This window comes from Condylura cristata, unplaced genomic scaffold, assembly GCF_000260355.1.
Source record: "Condylura cristata isolate star-nosed mole 26May11 unplaced genomic scaffold, ConCri1.0 scaffold00002, whole genome shotgun sequence".
NCBI classification, from domain to species: domain Eukaryota; kingdom Metazoa; phylum Chordata; class Mammalia; order Eulipotyphla; family Talpidae; genus Condylura; species Condylura cristata.
Genome location: NW_004567103.1, coordinates 32,742,941 through 32,770,144, shown reverse-complemented (window position 1 = coordinate 32,770,144; position 27,204 = coordinate 32,742,941). Strand labels below are relative to the sequence as shown.

General features: G+C 41.3%; 1 protein-coding gene across 1 annotated transcript; it reads right to left on the bottom strand.

Annotated features, from left to right (window-relative positions):
• Nucleotides 1-577: 577 nt before the first annotated feature.
• Nucleotides 578-27,204, bottom strand: NEMP2 (nuclear envelope integral membrane protein 2). Its single transcript, XM_012728003.1, has 9 exons — nucleotides 27,055-27,204; nucleotides 17,696-17,811; nucleotides 13,065-13,299; nucleotides 12,860-12,932; nucleotides 10,592-10,685; nucleotides 9,678-9,792; nucleotides 7,115-7,340; nucleotides 3,861-4,037; nucleotides 578-2,620 (listed from the first exon to the last, which is right to left on the bottom strand). The coding sequence occupies exons 1-9, from the start codon at nucleotides 27,158-27,160 to the stop codon at nucleotides 2,497-2,499; spliced, it is 1,266 nt and encodes a 421-aa protein (XP_012583457.1). The 5' UTR covers nucleotides 27,161-27,204; the 3' UTR covers nucleotides 578-2,496.

The window sequence follows — 27,204 nt, the reverse complement described above, 5'->3', positions numbered from 1 at the left end:
ATTATTGGCAAACTACACAACTAATTCAAAAAGCATGTTTTGTAACATGTAAAATGTGCTTTAAAACCTTTTAGAAATAACATTTAAATGGTATGATTGTCTAAGCATAGCCACCTACTCATCTCACCCACACATTTGGGTGTCAAACAGTCCAACTTGCTAACAACAGTAAGCTTTTGTAATACACCTTGTGCCAACAGTAGCGACATAGGGCACTGTCCTGATCCAAGGCTGCGCCCAGAGTCCACTTTCAACCACCTGTGAAGAGCAAAGCCTTTTTCTGAGTGATCACACAAACATGTAAAGGTTTTTTAATAAAGAAAGGGAGAAGGGAGGGACATGGAGAGAGTGAGTAAGAGTGAGTGAGAGTGTGTGTGTGTGTGTGTGTGTGTGTGTGTGTGACAGAGAGAGAGAGAAAAAGACGGAGAGAAAGAGAGGAGGAGGAGGATGGTAAGAGAAAGGTTGTAGAGGGGAAAAATGATCTATATGTTTGAGGAGGATCAATGCTATATACTAAACCCCAATTCAAATGAACACAACATAGATACATAAAAGTAATGCTTTTATTTGCTTGGCTTTTTAGTACTTAACGTAACAGAAATGGACACATACACAATTTCCTCTAAAAGTAAATACAAGAAAGAACATCCCAGATTGTTCTCTTTTCTTTCTTGAGCTGTTTTTATTATGATGGTTACAGCCAGTCTGCCAGCCGGCTAGGAGTCTCTTTCTCTCGAAGGCCAGGGCTGTCTTGGATGGGACGGCTCCTGGGAACTCCAGCAGACTCTTCACATGTTACTCACACATACATTTTGTGACCCACAAGTGGCTCCGTGTGGGGTGAGTGTGGGGAGCACAAGCAATGATATAGGTAATATTCATACAAAATACCACCACATATTTAAAAATCAGATTTTACCATAACGAAAATGTTGTCCTTTAACTTAGAAGAGAGTCATTATCATCATCTGACTGGAGGACACTTTGTTTTCTGATTCAAAGTGTGTAATGGCACAAACTGAATTTAGTACATTTTATAAAAGTAGCAAATTTCCTGACATTTAAAAGGTGTCAGGTGAAAACATACCTATAAAACACTGATACAATGCTTCGAAGAGAAAATATTTGAAAATGAGTAAGAAGTTCTAAATGTTCTAGAATTTCAATAATGTAGAAAAGCTACTGAATTTGGCTCAGGAAAACAATGCATTGATTCACCATATGTCTGTCCTCCAGAACCCTTTAAAAGATTATTTTTTTTTTATGATCCCACAGCAGCAAAAAGTTTGATGGAAAGAATTAATTTAGTAGCATCTAAACCCTTCAGTTATTTTCAACAGCCAAATATTTTTTCAGACCCATGTCATAGCCTCTTTTCTCTTGGTCAAAGCTTACAGTTAGTATCTCATTTCACGCTGCAGTTGAAAATATGAATCAAGAACAAAAGACCTGTGCTCTGTCTGCCTTGGCAGATCACAAATCTGTTTTGGAGGAGATTGTTACCAACAGATATAACTCAACAATTTTTAAAAATGGACCAGTGAGTAAAAAACCTTTTTGACAAAAGGTTAAATGTTTTCAATTTCAACATCCAACAAAAAAACACAATCCCAATTTTAATCCTCATGTCTGTAAAAGTCCTATCAAAATGTTAAAATAAAAATCTTAGAATGTTTCTCTATTTTAGTTACAAAATAGCTGGTTGGTCATTATTCAAAAATAAAGCCAACTATATTACAAGACCTGAAAAGTAGGGAGACAGCCCCTTGGCTCATCTCTGGGATCTCTTCTACCTGAGTAGTGGGAAACTCTAGGGCTTGAGTCCTAGTCCCAGTGTTGCCTCTAAATAGCTGTGTTGTCTCAGACAAGTTATTTTCCTCCCTCTCAATTCCTCCATTATTAGCATTTTCCAAATATAAGTTCCAAACAATACTAATTTCATAACAAAAAGATTCTGTGGTCAAATTAAACTGAAAACTGTTTCCCACACCATCTCCTCTCTAGGAGATTCAGAATGTGCATACATATTGTCAAAGGCCCTGAGAAGTCCGGTAGTTGATCTGCCTGTATCAGTGTTAGCTGACTTCAGAATCCTGTTACATAGCACCCTATAGACTTTACTTTGGAGAAACTTGCCCAGACCATTCTCAGGTCTCTTCTAGCACACTGATAATATGTTAAAAGAGCAAAGCAGAGGCTTTTGACACAGGTTCCAGGGATTAAGAGTATATTTAGGAGGCTGTATTCACGCTAACTGGCTCCTTGCAAAGCAGTATAATTCCCTTGTTCCTAATGAAAGTCTTCATCCAAGGAAAGTGGTCCCGAGTCTCACAGCATCTGATGGCCATGTACGGTATACTAAATAGCAGAACTAGTGAAGAACAGTAAGTTATCAATATAGTTTAGTTTTCCATTCCTGTATGACTTGATATTCTCCATAGCAAAGGTTTTTACCATCATTCCCTAAAATAGTTCTGTTCAATTTCCAGTGGCCTGTCAGGAAGTCTGTAGGCTAAAGAGCTGCTCTTCTAAGAAGGCACCCCCAAGGCCGTATTGTTCTTCATGCAGACTAATTTCTTCAGGTGACAAGTGGCTTCCTCCAAGAACAAACTCTGCAAACCTAATAAGGTTTTTTGTTTTAAACAAACTTAATGTTATCACAGAAAGGTTTATTTGAAAGGTAACATGTTCCTTTGCTCCTTATTCTCTTTAATTAAACTTGACTTTGTATCAATAAGAGGCTGGCATTTACAGAGAGGGTGTTAAAAACAGGAGTGACTTGGGCCCCTCTGTGGTGGCTCAGCGGGTTAAAGCACAGCACTAAGAGCTAAAGCCACCTCAGCATAGTTTGATCCCTGCCTGCCCTGTGGTGAGCTACATGGTGTGGCAGACCTCTCCTGACCCGACCCGCCCTCTCCTGACCCACCCACTACTCCCCTCAGCAGTGTCCTTCCTCGATCAGCCTGTTCTCCCCACTCTGTCTCTGGTGAATCCTCTCACTGCCCCTGCACCTCTAGCCTGTACCCCAGTTCTGTATGCATAAATAAATCTTAAAAAACAAAAACAAAGACAGTGACTTATGTGATCCTTTTCAGAGAAAGTAAGGGAAAAGTTAAAGGCAGGCAGACACAGGGCCCCGGGATCGTCAATATTACCCCCCCCCCCCCACTGTCTTCTAACCTTTTGTTTTCTCAAGTTCAAATTGGCCTAGATTTATATTTATTCTGTTTCAGTATGTCAGTGCTTTCTGCCTTTGTTCTTTAATTTGAGGGCATTATTATGTGCATACGGCTATGAAGGAGGGAAAGCAATAAGGGGAAAAAATTGAGATGGAGATGTCTTTCTTGGTGAAATTTAAAAATTACTTTCCTCTCTATAAGTAAGGCGAGAAGCAGGTGACCTGCAATTCCACTTTCCTCGCTCATTGTAACAGCTGTCCCTATAAAACACATCGGTGTTTTTGTATTGATTGTGTATCAGCAATGATTCTGACATTAGCCGCTCCAAGTACAAGTCTGAGCATGAAGTAAAAGGACCTCTGGGCCCCGCCCTGGTGGTGCAAGGTGTTAAGACAGCACTGGAAGCTCTCCAAAGCCACTGCAGTATAAGTTCTATGGCCAGCCAGGAAGGTGACCCACATGGCATGGCAGGCCTCTCCTGACCTGCCCACTGCTCCCCTCAGCAGTGTACTTCAGTAATCTGCCTTTCTGCTCCCCACCCTACCCAGGTGAATCCTCTCACCTCCTACACTTCTAGCCCAGACCCAGACTGTGTTGTGGGTGTCCCTAGACCAAACTATCATATTACTTTTGCATGAACTCTAACCCAGGTGTGGTCCCAAGCAGCCAAGCAGCACTTACTTTTTAGGGGCCTGGAGTCTGGAGATGGCGAGCCAGGTCGGGAATTCGGGGCTTCGGCAGGCTCGGCGCAGCTCCTCCAGGGCGCTGGTGGTTTCAGCGTCGGCCTGTTCCCTGTACTCATCTTCAGTGAGGTACTTCACCGCCAGCTTTTCTGACGTGAACCATTTCTTCATTTCCCTAAAACATGTGGCATTTGATTGCTAGTTACATTTCTTAGATGGCAACAGTAATACTTAAGGTCCTCTCAGTTGTACCTACTGTATGAAGCAGGCTTTTTACGCCAGTAGCCTCTGCAGGTACGCCTGATGGTGGAATACGTTGTGGGCATGCGCAAGTGGGCACACCTGCATCTAGAGGCGGGGCTAAACGGACCGCATCACTCTGGTTGAGGATGGTTACAGAGAGGAATTGCTGCATGACTACAGAGAGGTGAGCCCAGAGAGAATATGCAGAGATTCGTGGGAGGTTGGGAGGGCAGGCTAGGCTGCTTGCCTCCCTGCCTGGTGTGCCTGTGCACATGGATCCCTGAGAGAGTATCAAAGCCCTGAATAATCTACCAAGGGCTTCTGAAATCTCGCTTTCTGCTCAAACCCACAGTGAATCTGCCCTGTATTACTGTAATTTAGGAATATAGAACATACAGTTTGGGTTTAATAGTATATCTTCCTCACCCTGGACAAATTCAAATCATGTCTTCAGATATCTGAGGTGCAGTTTCTGAGAGAGATGCTAATTGTTATTTTCTTCCTTTGTGATTTCTAATCACACAACCAGCAATTAAAAACCTGGCGTTTGGGCCCTCCCTGGTGGCACAGCGATTTAAAGCACAGCACTAGGAGGCTAAAGCCACTTCAGCACGTGGAGCGGCAGACCCGCCTGCTGCTCCCCCTCAGCAAGTGTTCTTTATCAGTAGACTTGTTCTGCTCCCCACTCTGTCTCTGGTGAATCCTCTCAGCACCCCTGCACCTCTGGCCTGTACGCATAAATAAAGCAATCTTAAAAAACAAACAAAAAAGCCTTGCTCCTTCATGCTCAGCCTACTGATTTTCTTGGGCATTAACAGAAACAAGCCTCTGAAATGTCCTTTTATGGAAACCCATTCAAATCACTTGCCATTTGCCCTCTAGACAGAAAAGCAGTGTTTGTGGTATATCGGCTCCATCTAGTGGTGGAGATGCTGACTAAATACTAGCGAGGAAGTAAATGCTGTACAAGGGCCTTTTATGTACAGTAATTTATAATAATTTTTCCTTTGCTACATACCAACGGACTCATGATTGGAATTTTTTCCAATAAGAAATGTCTTTCAGGGAAAAAATATCATAAAGGTGATAATGATAAAGTATTAAAAATATACTATATTCACTGATAAATATTTTTAAAAGTTTCCAGACATTTTACATTTAATTTAATTTCATTTATGGGTTTCCATAAAAGCACATTTCAGGCCCTCCGTGGTGGTGCGGCGGGTTAAAGCACAGCACTGAAAATTTAAAGCCGCTTCCGCATGAGTTCTATCCCCGCCTGCCCCGGAGGTGACCACCGGCAGACCTCTCCCGACCGGCCCGCTGCTCCCCTCAGCAGTGTACTTCGTTGATCTGCCTGATCTGCTCCCCACTGTCTCTGGTGAAGCCTCTCACCGCCCCTGAGCCTCTGGCCTATACCCCAACTCGGTATGCACAAATAAATAAATCTTAAAAAAAAAAAAAGGACATTTCAGAAGTTTGTTACCGTTAGTGCCCAAGAAAATAAGTAGGCTGAGCGTGAAGAAGACAGATGTTTCCAATATGAACGACCACAAAAATTACCAGAGGTTTTTTAAATATATCTTTCATTGAATTTGGGTCCTGAAAAGTCTTTTGTTTTCTAAAGATTGTTTGGATGTTGATGAGCCACATTAGAGAATCATCGACATTATTTCCTTCTCCTTTTATATTCTTAGTCTGGTCTCTGGGATTTGGAGACACCCTGGTCTCTGAGCAGAAGAGGTACAGCCCTGGCCTTGTGCTTTTATTCACTGTGTGAACTAGCTAACCCCTTAACAGTTCTGAGCCTCAGTTTGCTTACCTGGAAAAAAAGCAAAAGCAATAACCACAACCTCATGAGATCACTGCACAGATTCAATGGGATATCTTACATAGTGTGTTGCCCACAGTAAGTATTCATAAAGATAGTAAAAAAGGTGGCTACTGTATGTTATTAAAACGTATTCATGTAGCTTTTTGCAAACTAGAAAACAATACACAAATCATGGTATTACTTCTTTGATTTTAACATTCATCCTTTAAGTTTTTTTTTTATTTTTTAAAAGATTTGTTGATTTATGCATTCAAAACTGGGGTATAGGCCAGAGGTGCAGGGACAGTGAGAAGATTCACCAGAGACAGAGTGGGGAACAGAAGAGGCAGATTGACAAACTACACTGCTGAGGGGAGCAGAAGGAGAGACAGGAGAGGTCTGCTGTACCATGTGGTCAGCTCCCCCCTCAGGGGACTGAACTCACAGCTGAAGTAACTGTGGCTAGTTTTGTAATGCTCTGCTTTAACCTGTTGTACCATCAGCAAGGGCCCTAATTTTTTTATCCCTATTTTTTCACATAATTATTCACTAGCAAAAGTTGAGGAAATACATTATTATTATTAAATTTGTTACCAACAGCATATACAGTGTGGGTCCCTATGAGCTGGCCCCAGCTGGTCACTCATGGGCAACTGTGAAGTATTTGATACCTACAAATCCCAGCTAAGCATTCTTGGACTACCTTGGAGTATCACTCATATCATGAGGCAGGCAAAAGTTACCTCACCTTTCTGTACTTTCAAAAGGTTTAAGTTTTAAAACCTAAGAGGAAAATAAAAGTCCTTAATATAAATAATACCTTTCCATCATTAGTGATTGATTTGTTCCCTAACTCTTATCTATACACACAACAAATACCTAATAGAAGGAAGTGTAGACGAAACTAGAAATTCTACACAGTGTGGGCCCAAGTTAATTTGTTACTGATTTCAGTGAATTCTGGAAAGCTATCATTACCTGGCAATTGCAAGGCACCTCTGAATGATTGATGAAAAAGAGCCATGGAGATGGGATCAAATACTTAAGTTTTCTACCCTTCTCCCTTCAAAGAGGGTAATCTCCAAGTGAAATGTAGTTAATTATGATTAAATGTGACATGTGCAAAACTTTCCCCATATAATAAATGCAACTCAAGTTCAAAGGGACAACTTTACAAGGAAAGAAAAGACACGCACCACCTCAGATAGCTGAACACCTTCCATGGGTAGCGCAGACTCCTAGACAACAGCAAGAGGACTGCAGCTATGTACCCAAACTGGGGCACCGTGACACCAGAATAGACCAGAAGCAGGGACAGGAGCCGCAGAGTCCATGTCAAAAGGTTTATGTCCCTTGTGTCAACAAGAGGCCCATGTTTGTAACAAACAACGAAGCTGAGAAATCCAATTATCAAGACATAGCCTGTAGAGGCAAAAGAATGCAAAGTAATGTAAATCTGGACTTGAAAACTTATGTGAAAAACCTGGCAGAGCTCTGACTTGGAGCTGAGAATAGAGCAGAAAACCCTCAATTTTATTTTCTTTTTCCAATGACGGCTGAGAAATGCTGGTAAGACTAGTTCTTTCCTTTTATTTGAGATTACAGACTGACTTTTGTAATAATCATGAATGTACAATAACAAATTGCGGTGATATGTAAGCCTGTGTGTTTTTAAGTCCTATGCCCTAGCTAGACAAACACACCATGGTTGCTTTGACCAAATCTAAGCCTCAGCAACTCGTGCAGTCAGCTCCAAACCTTAGTTTTAGTTTTTATTTTGTGATCCCCAAAGGAAAATGTAATTTTACAAAGGAAGGACCAGGCTGTGGCCTTCCTGATGCAGCAGTCAGATCCAGCATCGCTAGTGGAGGGATGAGATTCCTCTAGTGCAGGGAAAGAAGCCGCATGTCTGTGGGGCAGCCAGTGCGCAGTGCAGTCACCTCTTCTTAAGCCCTAAAAGTGATTCATCTGTATCCAAGCAATTCTCAAGGGTCGATTTACAGTTTATAGAACATATAGGGAAGAAAGGCACAAGCTGAACTATACCACAAAGGAGTAATAGAGAAATCCATAATGGGAGCTGTTCTATAGGACAAATAGCTTGAAGCCTTCAGGACAGCACTGATAAAAAAAATAAAAAAGAGCATTATGGATTACAGGAGACTTCCAGGCTATACGAGATGCAAATTGTGCTCTGGAGTATATCCTCGCTTATAAAAACCAACCACCCAAGACATTTAGGAATTCTGAACATGGCTTGGGTAACTGATGATTTTATGGAATTATTAATTTTATTTTAATATTTAACCAAAGAGGAATGTGATTTGTTTTGTTATTTTAATGCTCAGTGACATATTTAAAGGATACACCATAAGAAACTATATTTTACTTTAAACGTGCTTTAGAATACAAAGAAAATGATCAAAAAATGAAATCTTCAAGTAAGAAAAAATTGTTTTTTTTTTCTGGGTGGGTGTACTAAGGTGAGAAATTTGGTGCTAAAGGGTTTAGAGAAAATCTATTCTAGTCTCCATTATTTTCCAATTAAAACGACTTTTTAAGTTATTTTGCAGAAGAAGAAAAATACCGGATGGTTTCGCTCATAGCAGGAGTATAACGGACCAGGCGAGAAAATAATAATAATAATGAACAGCCATATACAAGAGACATTTTGTGGGGGTGGAGTGGTGAATGGGATAAAAAACGGTGGGGGGAGGGAAGTGCACGGGACTATGGTGGTGGCACATGGGTGACCTGGTGATGGGAAACCCGCGGGGATTACAATTAAGATTGAAAAAAAAAATTGTACAAAATGATGTAAAAATAAACTATTACACTATAAAAAATGAACACTTGAAAAGTTGAATACTGATGACTTTTAAGTGTATTTTTCAACACTGTAGTAATAAAGAAATATTCATACAAAAAAAATTACAACTGACCCCAAAATCATTCAGTTTTGCTATTTTCTGCCTTGGGTACCATCAGCCTTGTGAATATTTGTAAGATATTTGTAAGATTTACCATCTGTTATTTCTTACTATGTCTTAGACTCCTGATGTAATAAAAATATAAATTACTTTAAAAAAAGTTATTTTGCATGAAACAAGAACAACGAGTAGATTCTTAATAGCCGCTGTTTCTGAAAAATCAAGTCTTCACTAGTCACTAATATTTAGCATTTCTCATCTCACATACTGACTAAACTCAGCAAAACAAGTCATATATTTTTTTTTATTACAAAGTTTATTTTTACATCATTTTGCACATTTTTTTTCCATCTCGATTGTAATCCCCGCGGGTTTCCCATCACCAGATCACCCCTGTGCCACCACCATAGTCCCGTGCATTTCCCTCCCTCCCCCCCCATTTTTGATCCCATTCCCCACTCCACCCCCACAGAATGTCTCTGGTATATGGTTGTTCATTATTTTAAAACAAGTCATATTTTAGAGAAATTTTTTCATTAGAAGTTCTATGTAGTTAGAATTTAACCACAATTCAAAGACATATGAAGTCAAAAGGGACACACACACTCTGCACATACTACAGAAAACTAAGAAAGATGTCACAGGGAGTAGACTAAAATGAGATCCAAAGAGCTGAAATCACCAACTATGGATCTGAAATATTATTCTTAACATTTCTCCTTAACTCAAAACGAAAATTTAGATGCTAGAGAGAAATGGACATCAAAAGAAAGCCTCCAGCTATACTTCAGCTTTACCAATAATAGCATTTTTTTTTAAATTTACCTACCTAATATATATATTCTGTTTTCATACGTCAGCCATTTCAGATCTTCCATCAACTGGCATATAACATAAACTGAAGCAAACCAACAACCAACCATTAGCGCCCCAAAGGTGCTATACTGTGTGTGGAAGAAAATAAGTGACACATTTTTTTGGTTCATTCATGCTCATAAAATATAGAAATAAACAAATAAACCCAGTGAGGTAGAAACTACTACATCAAACTGAACTGAAGTCAACGGCAGATACGCCAGCGATCCCCTCCAGGTGTGGACAAGGAGGCAGCAGCGGGGACCTGCTGGCATGCGGACTCTCGGCCCGCTGTGGACTCCTGAATCATAATCTGCATTTCAGCAGGATCCCCAGTGATTTGCATGTACAGTGAACTTGAAAGAGAACTGTTCTAAAGAATAAATTTATCTCAAAAGAAATGCTGGTGTTGCCAGCTTTAACCAGAGCAATTGCAACATTATCAGCTGACAATAATTATCCTCAATTAAGTGCAGAGCATTCTTTTATTGAAGGTGTTTCAGAGAACTAACAATAATGAAGAAATGCCTTGCTGCAGCAATGCTGTTATTCAAGGTCATATGGTTCAGCATTATGAGCCCCCAGTTTTGCCAAGATAAAAGATATTTTCACTCAGCACAGAACGAATCTTAGTCACTCCTAAGAAAAACGCATTACCTGGAAACCAAAAGGGTCAAAAAAGTTATTACTATAGCTTAATATTTAAGGCTTGATATAGTAACAAACAAAAATGGAACTCTAGAAAAGGATATAGTTTAAAGTCAGCTTCTACAATCTTGAAATATAGTTGGAATCTGCTACAACCAATATGAACTAATTTTATGTATTTTTTATGTCTGCAAGATCACAGGTTCCATGTTTCTATGCATCTGTACATACTGTGCTTACCTTAGGAATGTGCTTTTTCACCAACAGCAGGACAAAGATGGATGTCATTAGAATACCTAGTGCAGTCCCAGAAGAGTAATAGAAGATAGAGCTTCTGTCAAAACAAGCAGAAAAAAGTCATGTAAACGGGGACTCTCCCTGGTGGCGCAGTGGATTAAAGTGCACCACTGCAAGCTAGCTGCAGCCACTTCAATGCAAGTTGGAGCCCCTGACCCGGAGGTGATCCACCTGGTGCAGCAGATCTTTCCTGTCTTGCCCACTGCTCCCCTCAGCAGTGTGCTTCGTCAATCTGCCTGTTCTGCTCCCCACTCTGTCGCTGGTGAATCCTCTCATCGCCTCAGCACCTCTGGTCTGTAACCCAATTCTGTATGCATAAATAAAATAAATCTTTTTTTAAAAAAAAAAAAAGTCATGTAAATGCCAAGTTGTATTTTCTGTGTTAAAAACATGTTTAACCTAATGACAGAAGTCATAAAGAATACTAAGAAGCACACACTCAAAGGGCAGATTTGATTACATCCTGTACTGTGAAAAATGGAATTTGTACTTGAAATATATGGTATATTGCATACAAGACAGAATAATCTTGTATGTTTAGAATCTGATGCAGCAATACTTACGGGCACCTATCATGTAGCAGGCATTTGCCTGAGACCTTTACATGCACTCAGAACTGCCCTGGAAACACCTAGTCACATCTAGGGAAGGATGAAGACCTTCCTGAGTCAGCATCTGCTAAGTGAAGGACTCAGGCTATACATACAGCCCGATTACTCTGAGATTGTCTTTACTCCTACAGCTCTGGAGAAAACACTGGATTTTTAAAGACCACATGAATGGCATTAAACATGATTGACTACATGACAAGGGAAAGCTCAAAAATGAACAGTGTTAATGGCCCTCCCTGGTGGTGCAGCGGGTTAAAGCACTGCATCAAGAAGCTTAAGCCACTTCCGCATGAGTTCGATCCCGCCTGCCCCAGAGGTGACCACATGGCGGGCAGACCTCTCCTGACCCGCCCGCTGCTCCCCTCAGCAGTGTACTTCGTTGATCTGCATGTTCTGCTCCCCACTCTGTCTCTGGTGAATCCTCTCACCCTCCGCATCTCTGGCCTGTACCCCAGTTCTGTGTGAATAAATAAATAAATCTTTAAAAAAAAAAAAAAAAAAGCACAGCACTAAGAAGCTAAAGCCACTTCCACGCATAAGTTCGATCCCGCCTGCCTAAGAGGTGACCACATGGTGAGGCAGACCTCTCCTGACCTGCCCGCTGCTCCCCTCTGCAGTGTACTTCATTGTCTGCCTGTTCTGCTCCCCACTCAGTCTCTGGTGAAGCTTCTCACCACCCCTGAGCCTCTGGCCTGTACCCCAGTTCTGTATGCACAAATAAATAAATCTTAAAAAAAAAAAATGAACAGTGTTAAGAACAGCAAGCCAAGAAGTAGAATTATGTTGGAAAGAGAGTCCTTTTGCATGAGAAACAAAATATTAGGATGACATGTTTATCCAAAAGTCAGCTATTTGTTAAATTCAACCTTCTGTATTAGAACCACATATCTAGAAGGCAGCTTGAATGTAATAGTGAAGAGCAAGGCATTTGGCATCAGAAAACCTGAGTATAAATCTCAGCCCTGGCAAGAACTGGTATGTGATGATGAATGTTGAGTTTTTTATCCATAAAATGAGAAAAAATAATATAGAGCTCATAAGGCTGTTAAGAGGGTCAAAAAATAAAGCAATATAAACTAAGTCATAATATGAAATAACGGATATGAGCATACTCTCTAACATACAACAAAGCTAGACAAAGACTGTCACTGGTTTTATAGGCCTTTTGAACACTGTCTTCAAACCTATAGTTAGAGAAACCTGAAACAAGAACTACAAAGTATTGCAGAAATATTTACCACAGGGTCAGAAATATCCTCTATTCTTTTTGATTCAGAGTTCATAAAGTAAAAACGAACACTTGGGCCCTCCCTGGTGGCACAACCAGTTAAAGCACAGCACTATGAAGCTAGCTGCAGCCACTTCGTGAGTTTGATCCCCACAAGGGAGGTGGCCCACATGGCACGGCAGACCTCTCCTGACCCTCCCGCTGCTCCCCTCAGCATTTTACTTCATCAGTCAGCCTATTCTGCACCCTACTCTGTCTCTGGTGAATCCTCTCACCGCACCTGCACCTCTGTCCTATACCCCAGTTCTGTATGCATAAATAACTAATGATTTAAAAATAAAATAAATAAATGGGGAAAAAATGAATACTTACTGACTTAAGGTCTTTGCGTAAAAGAAGAGGAGAACTCCTGCTGCAAACATGAGGAAGAGTTTGGAATCCACAACTGGCATGAAAGAGACCCACACAACATAGACTTGCTGTTAGTGTAATGTTAGTAAGAGAGAAGTCAACTAATTGAAAGGTCATGTCAGCAAACCTGAACCCAGAAAGTCAAGTATAATAAAAACAGACTTACGATTTCGATTCACACTTATAGTATAGGTGATAAACATCTCCTCAACAGGCTTCACAGAGAAGCATGCCGTCTCCTCATATGGATTGATGTTTATGATTATTTCATGAGATGCCTTTGGTGTCCAAAAGTTGTAAATTGCACATTTAATAAAAGACAAAATGGTTTCTGGATACTGGCAATTATGTCTGTCTGTGATATATACAATACTGAACAGGCCTGAACTGGTAATTTTCACCTACAAAGCAAAAACACATAAATCATATATAGATATGATTTGTAGACATATATACATATATACATATATATTTGATCTATTTATGTACATGTGTATGTGTAAAAACTTCACAGAAGTGTCTTAAAATCATGAGTAAAGAGGCGCAGAGAGAGCCCCAGACTGGCTGGGAAACACACTGATCACAGCGTGTAAAGAACATTCTGATCCAGGGCTGGACCCACACACGTGTGGTTAGTCCAGACACTCTGGGTACAACGATTCTGCAAGAGTCTTCTACCTCAGAGCTGTGGCTGATTCAACTCCCTCTCCCAGCAAGTTAGTGTGGCCAAGGGGCTGGCAGCAAACTACGTGGTTACAAAAAAAAGGAGAGTAGGTTTTATATCTCCACCACTTGCTACTGTGTGAGAAAGAGCACTCCTCCTGAATCAGCTAAGCATGTGTAATTCAGGCTTTTCTCATCAAGCCTCCTGAAGGACCAGAAGCCCACCGCAGACTTATTCAGCTTCTCACAACAAAGCACAGCTACAAAGCCACGCAGATGATGACACCCAGTGATGGCTGCATGACAAGCCTGCTGTGGCTTTTGTCGGTACTTCTCTTCTTGGCCAAGAGTAGGGCAAGCCTGAAAAGAGGAGTGAGAACACCAGCTTTGCATGACATTGCTAGCCACCTGTCAACCTGCCTCTCATTTTCTTGCACTTTAGCTACTGGCTAACTGTTGCTCTGTCTCCAATATGGCTTTCTTTCATATTTCTTAAGGACTCAATACACCTCATACTACCTCCAAAACCCTGGTCTCTTAAGTTCCTCAATCTACTGCCTTATTATGCTCCTGTTCTCCATCCTCCCTCAGCTAATCATGCCCATGGCCACACTCTGGAACTTGAGTCCAACCTGCAGCCCCTTTACACACTGTACGTCTTGCATTTCCACTGGCTGGTCCCCACCTATCTTGCCAGCATTCCCTTCTAGTATCTCCCACCCCCAAGTCTTTAACCACATTGTGGATCAAGCATCGTCCACTTTCCTCAACCCCTTGATGTCTTCAATCTCTTCTTATCCAATTAAATCCCATGATCAAGCATTATAAATCATCCCCTTCCTGTACCCTGCACTCTGTTTGTGGTATCGGACTCACCTGCAAAACCTAACTCTCCCCTTAGCCCATTCTTGAATTCCTACATCTTCAAATGTGCTGGAGAAACACAGTGTTTCAAACAGCGTTCTCACTTCAACCCTATACCTGTGAACCTGAAAGCTGCACACGATCACAGCGCCCAGTCCTCTTACTGCTGCTCTCACCAAGTGTGATTTCACAACTCCTTCTTCAGTATCCCAACACCTCTTCCTCCTCAACACTCCTGGCTGATAATCCTTCCTACTCCACCAAAATGGAAGAAATCGAAGGAGAATGCCAACCCGTTCCTCTCCCTGTGTCCACCCACCTCGCAACACCACAGGCACATGCTGTACTTCCTGTCTTTGTGGAGAATTTCTGCCATAGAGGAGATTTGCATACTCTGTTCTAAAGACAAATGCCCAACTTATGTACTGGATCTGATCATCTCTGCCTATGCAAGGATATGCCATGAACACACACACACACACACACACACACACACACACTCTCTCTCTCTCTCTCACCCATTTTCCTCTGTAGCTATCACCCCAATTCCTTGCTTCCTTGCTATATAACTCTTTTTGAAAGTTTTCAATACTTGTATCCAGTTCCCCTCCTCCCATTTTCTCTTTAACCTGCTTCCCTCAGGCACCAATCCCAAGAGGCTGCCCCTGACAAGGCCACAGTATCCCACATATTGCTAAGTTAAATGATCCATTCACTCTCAGACATCCTATTTGGCCCATCAGCATTTAGCAGTGCTGTTCATTTCCTTCTTCTGTTACACTTTCTTCCTGAGTATCTCCTTCAAATGTTGCTCTTTTTCTTTCTTCCCTACCAACCCCTTCCACTCTCTGGCCTATTAATAGAAGACTGACCCAGGCTCAGGTGTTGCTTATCTTTTCTTCATCTAAACCTACTTATTAGGCTCATAGTCTTAAGCTCCATCCACAAATATGCATCACTATTTACTACTGCAAAAAGAAACTCAGGCCAGATATGCCAGAAGACTACCCACTATGTATACCAGAAAGACTGGCAGCTGAGGTGTCAGCTAGGAAATGTGTAGAGGAATGGGAGTAGGGGGGTGATACTTTCCCAAGAATTCCTTTGTGTAGACTTTTGACTTTGAAGTCACATGAATATTGCATATGCTAAAACATAAGGGTAGTAAAATCAACCAGGATGTGAAAAAACCCTGAGATGGGAAAAATAAAGCTATCTTTCCATTGAAGGGGATGAATGGGAATGAATTAAGTCACTATCTACTGAACAAGGGATTCAGAAAATATACTCTCAAGCTGAAGAACAAACATACTATAAACAATATTCAACTGTTACTACATTTATTTTTCACAATGGTATGGCTTAGTCATTTTGGAATTACTTTCTGTGTATTCTAGGATTCGGCAAATAAATGAACATATTAAAGATAATGGGAAACAATATCCTTTTCTCACTGTCAGAAAAGAAGTTACAAATATGAAAAGGAGTGATTAGAAAGAACCCAGTGGTACTAGATATGTAAGAACCCACTGTTTCATTATAGATGTGCACGGAGGAACGAGTGTGAGTGTGTGTGTATACACATATGGCAATGATATTCTAGTAGTGATAAACATGCCTAAAACTGACTATTCCTTGGAAAACTATTTGATTCCAGATTTTGGTCTAAGATATTGCAAGATAAGCCTACACCGCCTTGTTTGCCAGAAAGTAAAGAGGGGCTCAGATAATGACAGACATAGGTAAAAAGTCCTAAGAGCTAGTTTGAAGGGGCACCTGGCCAAATCTAGGGCTTGGGTATCAAAAGAAACACTGAGATAAAGAATTACAGTCTATTGAATGAACGTCAATCCGTGAGATGATGTGGATATAAGCAGGAGGAGGAAAAACTCTTTGTTATAGATGAATGCCAATGAATGTAGAAAAGAATAATGGAATTAGAAAAGCACCAATCACCATTTTAGAAAGAACGTATTGATTCAGGAAAGCATCATCAAAGGATGATAAAACCAGGGTGAAAGTTCAATGAATAAGATATTCACATAGTTTCAAATTATCTCCTCAAAATAGTCATTTATTATAGAGGAGGACATAGTCATGTGGTAAACTGTAAATAACAGCCTTTACCTTAACCAGTGATCAAAGTGATGTATATTATCAATAACCTAACGGTTCAGCATCACGTGCATCGGATTCTAGCTATTAGCCCAGAACATGCTTTCTACGGATGCCCTCTCTGAACTCTTCCTCAAATGCCACTTTCCAAAAGATGAGAACTATTCCAGCCGCACTTTTTTTTTTTTTTTTTTTAAAGATTTATTTATTTGTGCATACAGAACTGGGGTACAGGCCAGAGGCTCAGGGGCGGTGAGAGGCTTCACCAGAGACAGAGTGGGGAACAGAACAGGCAGATCAACGAAGTACACTGCTGAGGGGAGCAGCGGGCGGGTCAGGAGAGGTCTGCCACGCCATGTGGTCTCCTCCGGGGCAGGCGGGAATCGAACTCATGCGGAAGCGTCTTTAGATTCTCAGTGCTGTGCTTTAACCCGCTGCGCCACCAGGGAGGGCCAGCCGCACTTTTTTTATACGTAATTTGTCTCCCAACTCCCTTATTTATGTTATTCTCTGCGTTTTTCATAATACCAGTTTTATCATTTTATTCTCTATTACATTTATGGTGTCTTACTACCCTACCCCCACTCCCAAAATTGTAAACATACAGGAACAGGGGTTTATTTTGTTCACTGACATATTCCAAGAGCCTAGAATAGTTTCTGGCCTTAGTGGCACGCAATAAATAGTTGTTAAATCTTGAATGAAGGAAAGTCCTAGGCTATTCAGAGTAACTATTATCTTGGCCATATCTAGCATTGGTGCTAACTCTAGAATTTCTATATTGAGGGGTTCAGGATGGCAATTATTTTGGAAAGTAGGAGGGTGGGTGTTGTCTTGTGTCTAAAGAGCATGTACACTGTACTTAAATAGTGTATTTATTTGAGTTTTTGGAATAGAGCCAATGAAGGGCATGGAGAGTTATAGTTCCCTCCTACACACCACACCCCTTGAGTCACTTGTGTGTGCCCTAAGTCGGCTTTCACAGTGAGATATATATATATATATATATATATACACACACACACACACACACACACACACATATATGTACATATATATATATATATAGCTCTATGTCATACAAAGCTACCTTCTACTTTTCAAGAAGTATATTTTAATGCCCTGTACCTAAGACATTTAAAAGTAGACGCTTACCTGCATAGTTGACCATATGTGTTTCCACTCCAACTGGGAATTTTGATAGTAGCAGTAACAGTCAGACTTAGAAGCTTCAATTAAACCCATTTCCTTCAAAGCTTTACACCTTATACCTGAGAGATAGAACAGGAAATGCATTTCTTCATATTAAGTTGCCCAAAATTTTATTTATTTATTTATTTTAATATTCATGGGGTTAACTATAGCTATTTTTATATTCTATGACCAATAAATTCTTCTACATGGTAATTATAGTCCTTTTTTCTTTCTAAGCTAATAGGAAACAGACAAACATTTCTGGTCCAGTGTGAATATTCTTATGCAGGGCACTGGAAGAGCACAGAGAGAAGGCACTTCTTCACTATGCAAGAGCAGAGGGCAGCCCCAGAAAAGATGAGACGTGCACAAAGTACTGCAGGATAAACTGAGGGAAACGAAGGGGTGGAGGTGAGAAGTGTGAACAAAACCACAGAGATGACAGACGTGGTTCAGCAATGCATTCGAGGAGGGGGTGTCGTGAACACAGGGCCATTTCAGCGCCTGCAGCTAGAGAGGTAAGCAGTGGTGACTGCTACCCTAAGCTAGAGATGTGAGCAGTGGTCACTGTTACTCTACCTCATGTTTCATGCTGAAAGCACAGCCCCGGAGGATGTTAGGTGGGTCTCAGAGTCTCAGGACGAAACTTAACACTCAAAAGGCTTGAGTAAAAGGAGTTTGTAAGATGTGGGCAGGGTCACCAGCATTCACAAGAAGACACTGTGCACTTCCTTGGGCACTAGCGGCAACAGGAAGTCTCTAACACCCCCAAGCCTGAGATGGCAAAAGGATAACCACTGCCAGAACTCCCATGGAAGTGGGATGAGGAGGTAGGCATCTGAACCTCTCTCTCTCCCCTGCCCTCCTGGCCAGGGCCTCTCTTTGGCCAAGTCTAATAGAAAGCCAGAGGGCAAAGTTCAGGTGATGCAGTCCACACAGGGAGCTTCCAGGCCTGGGGAGAAGCAGAGGATAGCTCCTTGGGAACAGAGACTAGCAGGTTCAATAAGGACGTGACAAGAATACTTACTGTCATGTTTCAGAAAGAGCATTCTATAAGCAAAGTGACATATTAGCCGGGAAGACGATGGCAAGCAGAACCACTAAGGCCACCGAAGCAATGTAAGCAAGAAATGGACTAAGAAGCAAGGAGAGCACGAAGATGATGATTCTGGTGAGTGGAGAGACAGTGCAGTTCTTTATCCAGCTAAGAAATACGGCAAAAAAAGAAAGCTTACATGGGAAACAAGGGATGAGTTTATTTCAGATAATCTGAGTTTTGGTTGGTAAAACTAAGTGAAGACGGACAGGCCTGCACACAGAAATGTGGAAAATGTGGATACATGTGTAGATGTAGATACGTATGTGTATTTGTATGTCATGCTAATATTAAATGATACATATGACAACTAACATGTAAGAGACAACACAACAAATGTAATATACGGGGTGAGAGGGACAACGATTTCCTGTAGTGCTTTAGAAAGAGCATTCCATAAATACGCAAGGTGAAATTTTACAGAGGTAAATGTGGTTAGCAGTCACAAGGAAATGATAAAGAAAAGGGGTTCCTTTCATTCTGTGACTACCACTGCATTTGAGTTTAAAATGAAGTGAGGTGAGAGTCATGAATTCTTTTGGAATCAGGCTAGAGTGTCACCATTACATCTGTAAAGTAGGAACCAGGAGCAGGGAACACTTGTGGGTACACAGAGAAATGGGCCTGAGGCCCAACCTCCGACTTCTCTAAGGAAAGTATGGGTAGCTGTTTCTCCAGAAAAACCTGAAGTAGAGCTAGCACAACCTGCTACGCCAAAGGGGTAAGGTTGGGTAACCGCTCGCCAGTCAACAATTACATGCATTTAGAGAATAATACTGAATAAGCCCAGATAGGTCTCTGTCCTGGCTAAACGCATCCTTAGTATTGATGATGGACTTGGGGAAAGGACACTGCAAAACCACCAGCTCACGTTCTCAGGTGGCTACACAAAGCAGGAGCATGGCACAAGTATCCAGCCTCTTCCACTGGGACACAGAAAATCATTTCATCCTTACTCTGCGCATTGTGATATATTTGTTCCTAAATATACTAACAAACATGCATCTTCTGAGAGTCTGTGATGTGAACGTAAGAATACAGGTTAGAGGCAGAACTCACAAAGTTATGACAAGGAAGCTCTAGAGGTTCTGTTAAGTATCAGATACTAAAAAGTTAAACAAAAAATTAAAATTTACTATCCTAGATTTGAAAGTAGATGAAAACTAGACTTCTAGTTAGTTGATTTATAAGATCGGGCACCAAAGCCAATGGAATGTTATGGTTAGTTCAGTTTTCAAGAATGCAGCCTGCACGGTCTATTTATACATAAAAACCAAAAGGAGTAAGCAGAGTCAATACGACCAAGGCGCAGCAGTGGTGCGCAGGCACATTCGTAGGTGCAGCTCAGAGGCAAATTATATACCTGGCCAGAGCAGCACAGGGAAAGGGCACTCGCCTGGGCATGAACATCGAAGGGCTGGCAGCTGGGGGTGGAAAAGATACTGCCAAAGACACCCGGATAGAACTGGAAACACCTGAGTTGTTCTGAGGGGGCATATGCACCCACTTGTGCACACATACAATACACACACACACACACACACACACTATTTAAAAGCCCTCAGCTGGTGAGCAGCAGAGGCGAGATTACAAGTGCTTTGGGACCCTCCCTGGTGGTACAATGGGTTAAAGCACAGCACAACGAAGCTATCAGCAGCCACAAGTTTGATATCTCCCCAACCCCCCCCCCCCCACCCGGGAGCTGACCCACATGGTGTTGCAGATCTCTCCAAGCACCCTCAGCAGTGTATTTCCATACATCTGCCTGTTCTGCTCCCCATTCTGTCTCTGGTGAATCCCCTGAACCCCTGGCCTGTAGCCCAGTTCTCATATGCATAGATAAATAAATCTTAAAAAAAAAAAGAAAGAAGCTTTTTTGAGCTTGCCTTCCTATAGTCTCTGAGCAGGACAGGGTAGTCAGACTTGAGAACTTTAAGCCGGGAGTGCTCAATGAAAGAGAAGAACCCCTCCCTACCTATTTGAAAGGGGAGCAAAGTTCACCTGGGCAGGTAAGGAGTGTGGGGGTCTAAGGGCCACACCCCCCAGCAGTCCCATTAATTTCCAACCATTTTTTTCTTCAGGGTTATTTCTAATACCACACAATGTGTGCTATGCTAGGGTTTTATTTTAACTGCAATGTACTATTTTTTTTTTTTGCCTGCTGCATTTTAATATTAGCTTTTAATATTGTATAACAGGAATCTATAAAGAAAAATGAAAAATACATAAAATACAAGATAAGCGTGCATCTTTTTTTTTTTTTTTTAAGATGGTGGTGTGAGATATCATTACACAATGTGTCACTTTGTATGCATACAGTCACAGGACAGAAGTGATAGAAAATCCAAAGATGATTATTCATTTTAACACATTAGTAGTTATAATCACAAAGACATCTTCAGATTCCTGATTAGCTTGGGTCCTAAGACACAGACTAAATTCATTTTAGTAGTAATCATGTGACTTCAGCAGTTTATGCTGGCAGATCCATTATGATGAACATTTATGTTCTGGAATACTGAAAATATGCTCTGAAAATAAGGAGCTTCTTATTTGAAGCTTGAAAGGGATTTTACAGATCTCAAGGAAGCTATTTTCACAATTCTACCAGCAATAAAGGTCAGATTCCCTTAGCATGACTGAAGAGAACACTTACAAGGGTTTTCCTGGGGTTGCACGCCAGGCTGTTCTCTGCATCCCCCTTCCCTAAGTGGGTTTCTACTTCAGGATGAATCAGTTCTCCTAAGTGGGTTCACTGATGCTCTTGTTAATGGCCTGAGAGAATATCTTCTTCATGGGGTCTGAGCTCTATAAGCAAATGCTACCTTCAAATGAGACTTTTATCCCCCACTGGACCCTGAGTGTTCCTTAAATCATTTGATACCTGTAGCTCTTAAGATGAAAGCCAAATGATGCCATACAAGTGTGGTTCAATGTTTGAATTCAGAAATAAAAGCTTCTCTGTTGTCCAAGCTACTTTATGCTTGCACTTAGATTAGTGTAATTGTCTGTTTGTCTCCCTGCATCCAGAATGGCTCCTACTCTCCTACAATCAGTTCTCCAGTCATGGATCGGTTAAAAACATCAACTAGAAGACATTACTAGGCATCTCTCCTCCCAAGCCCACCTGCCAGTGACCAGGCAGGTCCCACTTTTTTCTTTTTTCCTTTTCCTGATAACCTGTCTTTCTAAAGCATAAAGAATAAAACAGCAGCAAAACCCCACATTATTTAATGACACACACACAAAACCCATTTTATTTACCTGATCAAAACCCTTCAGTAGCTCTTCATCACACTCATAATAAAATCTGCACTTCTTTCCAAGAACCTAGGCACCTCTGATTTTTCTCCTCTGCTTTCTTGGCTACTCTAGCCACACCAACCCTCCATCCTCAAGATGCTTCCCTACCTAAACCTCCAGTTAGCCCTGTTTTCTCTTTCCCTGGCCTGCAACCAAATGTTGGCACAGCTTGCTTCTTCCCATTGATACATGAGCTTAGATGTCAGGAAGGTCTTCTGAGTCCAGTATCTAAAGTAGTATCCACCAGACACTTCCACTGGCTTTCTTCTGACTCTGTTTTACTTTTCCCTCACACCACATAGGGACTTACTAGTTCATATTCTATCTCTTCATGAAGTTAGGGACACTATATATTCCTTACTGTGTCCTCAGCATTTACATATTTGTCTTCTGTATGTGTTATATATAATTTGAGAGGATTCGTGGGTCACTCAGGCATGCACAGTCAGGCCAGTGAACACCTGGCTAATCTTTAGAGAGCCTAGCCAGTGCCAATCAGCACCATAAAAGGAGGTACACTCTGGCACATGCCTTGAAGCAACTTGATATAAAGGACACCCTCTCCAGCTTGTGCCATTGCTACCCCGCTGAGAGAACCCACAGGCTACACTGCCCCCTAATCCTACACCATCATCAATATACCCTTAACCTGCTTTGACATAGAGACCCTTTTCACCTCAATGCAGAGAAGAGACAGGAAGAAGAAGCAAGAGGCATATGCTTGGTTGGGTTTTTTTTTTTTTTTTTTCAATTCATCTATAGTATATCAATGTGTTCTCTGTAAGAGAGCTCCTGCTTATTAGAAGAAAATAATTGCTCTGAATTTCACTTCAGTTGTTAACCAGGTAGGGATTGGCTACCTACAAAAAACACTACTAAATGCAAGTTGCATTGTCTTCCCTAGATTTGCCTAGAGTGGCTTCTGTATTTGAGGTAAAGTTAGTATCAAATTTATATACACTACACAAGACATTATTTTGGACGACATGTCAGCATCCTGTTGCGACTGTGGCTGCCGTCCATTGTTAGTGCCTCTCTCCTGAGGTGAAAGGATTTCAAGCAACAACCCACACAAGAATTCCTCAATACTTAAGGAAATAGAAACTCAAGAGGCAAGAAGTCACCGAGGCTAACTCACAAGTGAGTTCATGTGACCCTGAAGCCATGGGCGAGTGGCTACACGAGGCATTAGATGGTGACTTGTGATGATCAAGATTGTTATTGAGGTTGGCCTACTGCCTCCCTATAGAGAACAGAACCAGATCTTTTTATCTCAGATTGCTAAAAAGATTATGTCTTTCCTGGGCCTCCTTTCCTTCAGCAATCTAGAGACACTTCATTGTTTTGTTTCTACTTCCTCTTCACCTGGAGGTGAGAAATAGAAAATGGAGCCAACTTGACTCCCAACTCTGTCACCACAAGCCCTGACACTGCTTTAATGCCTGCAGATGCCACTTATTCACACAGACAGTTTTGCTGGTCCATTCTGCTAGGATAGAATTTTCTGTGGTAGAAGTAAGGAAACTCACATATATCACATCAACAACAAAAATCCCTTAACAGTGTAATCCAGAAAACAAAAGGAAGTTTCTAAGGATTCATAAAAATGAAAGGATAGTAATTCAGTTGGTCAGAAGAGCACAGTGCCTGCCAGGGAGAGCTCTTTCTGCTATCTGAGGCGGAAATATTTTTCTACCCTGGAAGGTGCCCTATAGCCTACTTGTTTCACTTCCCAAACCTGAGTCAGATCAGGAGAAAAATCTGGAAGCATGGCTATTGCAGCTCTGTCTTATCTTCTAGGCACTTAGGAGTATGTTCCAACCAAGCCTGAATACCTCCCTTACTATGGCTGTCCCAACAATGCAGTGTCTGTGGGCCATGGAATCGGAGTCACCTTCCTTAACTTCTTTCTGTCTTGGCAGGCTCTCTTGATCCTTTCAATGAACGTGACTTGGAGTGGACAATACATTCCTAGACAGCTGTGCCCAAAATGCTAAGACAAAACACAGTATTTGTCTTTACATTCTCAAAGTAGCCTTTGATAGCCTAAACCTTTAGTTCATTTTAAGTACCACTCAATTTACAGTGATAATCTAAGTTTTGAACTACATCATATATGAAAAATGAACAGCTACATAACATCACTTTAATTAAAGTTATTAAAGTTACTTTTTTGCTAATACTTTTGTCATTTATTAGTTTTCTTAAGTGTATAGAGATATACTTAATAAGTTTAGTCATACATAAGGTAAAAATATTCAGTCAAAATTTCAGAAAAGAGAAGGTAGTACTTAAACCTACTTAAAGAGTATGCTAAAAATAAAAGGCACAAACACACCTAAAATCTTAGCAGATCTTAATTAAATAGTCTCTAACATAAAAGTATTTCAGCAATGTTCCTCATGAAAATTTAACCTTACATGGCCCTCACATGAAAAAAAAAAAAAAAGCTTCAGATAAAATAATAACAGAATAATAAAGTCACTCATTAAATTAGATTGCCATTTTACCCATTTGGCCTATAACTACCTTTCTTTTGTGACAACAAAAGGGAAAAAGGAAAAAACAAAAAGAGGAGAGGGTAAAAAAATCAAGAAAATTTAATTTCTGAGCGTTCAAGCAGAAGTATTTACCTTGGCATTATTTTGTAAATTCACATTTTCAAAGGAGTCAGCATATCGCACAATAGAATGGTAAATTTGCTATTTAACCCAGTTGTTCAACTTCACTTGAACATAAACCTTGGTTTTTATTTCTCCAATTACATACACATATAATGAAACTGATATCATCACATGCTAATAGCACTCATTCAAATCTGAATTTAACTTCAACTATTAATTTGTCAGCTTCTCCAGAGATGAATTTTAAAGCTGTGGTTTCAAATAGCTTACTGCTATAATTCAAGCCTGTGAATTCATTGCAGTGGCCTGAGTTTTTTCTCAAGATAACACATGATTTCTGGGGATCTTGCCTACGACTTGCAATTGTGGGTATCTTACTAATTTATGAATTTTCATCTTCAAATTTTGATGCACAATTGGAAAAAATATTATTAACAACCGAAACAACAACTGTGGGTGACTCGTAGTTTGTAATTTCTCTTCCTTTCAACCACACAACTACTTGCCCCTTCTATGCCAACTGTGTCTGACTTTCCTAGAAAAAGTGTGACTGGAAATAGAGAGCTGGTCTTAGTCTAGATGTTCTCTAGTCCATGGAAGGGTGAGTATTTGTTCAAAACAGTTTCAGACCTGAAAATTTCACCTAATCCAGTCTCTCCCATTATTCATAGGATCAATGTTTTAAAACACCAGCTCTTTGATCTCAGGGTTCCTCATAAAATCACTCTTGGAACAGCAAGGATTCTTAGACCTAGCCTAGTCAGAGTTCCAACATGGTGTCACTGGCACATCCAGGCTGCTTCATAATCCCAGTTGTGAAACCAATCTGGAATGGCAAATGTTGCTATAAGACTACAGAAGTTGCCATTTTTCTAAGTCTGGACTAGAATTTTATCAACTCAGTGGGCATTCTGCATGTGTCAGGCAAACAAAAATTCTAATAAGCATTTGTGTATATCTTTGATTAACAAAACAGAGATGTGAACTATTAACATTAAATGTGCTGACACAAAAACTTGAAAAATAATGGGGGCCATTGAAGCAAAAAAGGAAGATATTGGAAACCATTCAGGATCCGGACATCTTCATCTTACTGATGAGAAAGCTACAATCAATAAAAATTATGTGCCCATGTTCATAAGACCTCCTTAAACGGACCTGTGATTTATTTTTTCATCAGTATGTCCTGGTTACATTTCATACCACTAAGCCGACATTTCCTCATCTGTAAAATGGGCACATAAAGTGTTCCCCATAAATAGTGGCTTCCATATGGCCACTAAACATGTAACCAAGACAATGCAGTTAAGACACTTTTAACACTACCTTGCACATAGTAAACAACAAATGTCTGTTCTTTGAGATCTGGTACAGAACAGTTTCTGGAAGTTTCTGCAAGGTTCCCAACAGTTGGCAGCTGTGGCAGATTCTAATTACCTTCATCCTTAGACAAAAAACTCTGATTTTATTGGAAGGCTGCCTGAGACCCTGCTAAAAATCATCCTTGGTTGATTTGCAAGTCATCCCTTGCAGCCAGGGATGACTAATGAGAGGAAGAGAAGTTGGTGGATAGTGATTCCAGGAAATCCTTTAAAGATTGTTATAGGAAAGCAAGGAAAAGGAAATGTTAAGCTCATAACAGGGTAGTAGTGGTTGTGGAGTCAGAATCTGAGTGTCCCTTTCTGGGTCAGGGCCTGGAGAGCATTCCATGGAGAGTTCAGGACACTATGAGCAGTTAAGGTTTGTTGCCTATTATACCAGAATTGTGCACACATTAAACATCACAATACTCCTAAAAGGTGTATTGCCGAGCTTTTTGTTTCCAATAGCCCTACTCACCACCACAAGGTCACACACAGCTAATCTGAGGCAGAGGAATTTAGGCTTAATTCAAGGCAGAAGTTCTTCCCTCCTCTAGTCTTGATTCAAAGTGTTAGCTAGAAAAACAAGGTTTCAGTATAAAGTGATGTACTGCACAAAACCCCTGTGCTCAAAGTCGGGAGACTAGGGTCACCTATGTCAGTGCCTAGCAGGGTTACTACCTTGGACAAATTAAAAGATCTCTGAGTTTGGACTGCTTCCAGTCATAAAATCCTAAAATGTCCGGGTGTCAGGGACCAGGGAAATCCCAGGGAACTGGAAAGGGGATGGGGCCTGCCTCGGGTGCCGGCCGCGCCCGCGGGTGAGGCTGGCAACCGGCAGAGGCGCGCCCGCCGGGCTCCGGAGCCCCAGCGCCGGGGTAGGCAGGGCGCCCAGGGGGCGGCAGGGAGCGCGCGCCGCCGGGGGCCCGCGATTACCTGGGTGCAGCACCGCCGCCTCTTCCCCGTGCCCTGCGCGCGTGAGCAGTGTGGCCAGGGGTGGCAGCCAGAGCAGTGGCCACCAGGGCCCCGCGGGCGGCCGCATCCCGGGGCGCAGCCTGAGCCCTTGGGGGCCGCCAGAGTAGCGAA

Excerpts from the sequence above, each read along its gene's own strand:
- NEMP2 (XM_012728003.1), bottom strand. The coding sequence starts at position 27,160 with ATGCGGCCGCCCGCGGGGCCCTGGTGGCCACTGCTCTGGCTGCCACCC. Across the intron at positions 17,812-27,054 it reads GGCGGCGGTGCTGCACCCAG|GTATAAGGTGTAAAGCTTTG; the intron begins GTAATCGCGGGC and ends TCTATCTCTCAG. Across the intron at positions 2,621-3,860 it reads AGACTCCAGGCCCCTAAAAA|GTTTGCAGAGTTTGTTCTTG; the intron begins GTAAGTGCTGCT and ends AAACCTTATTAG.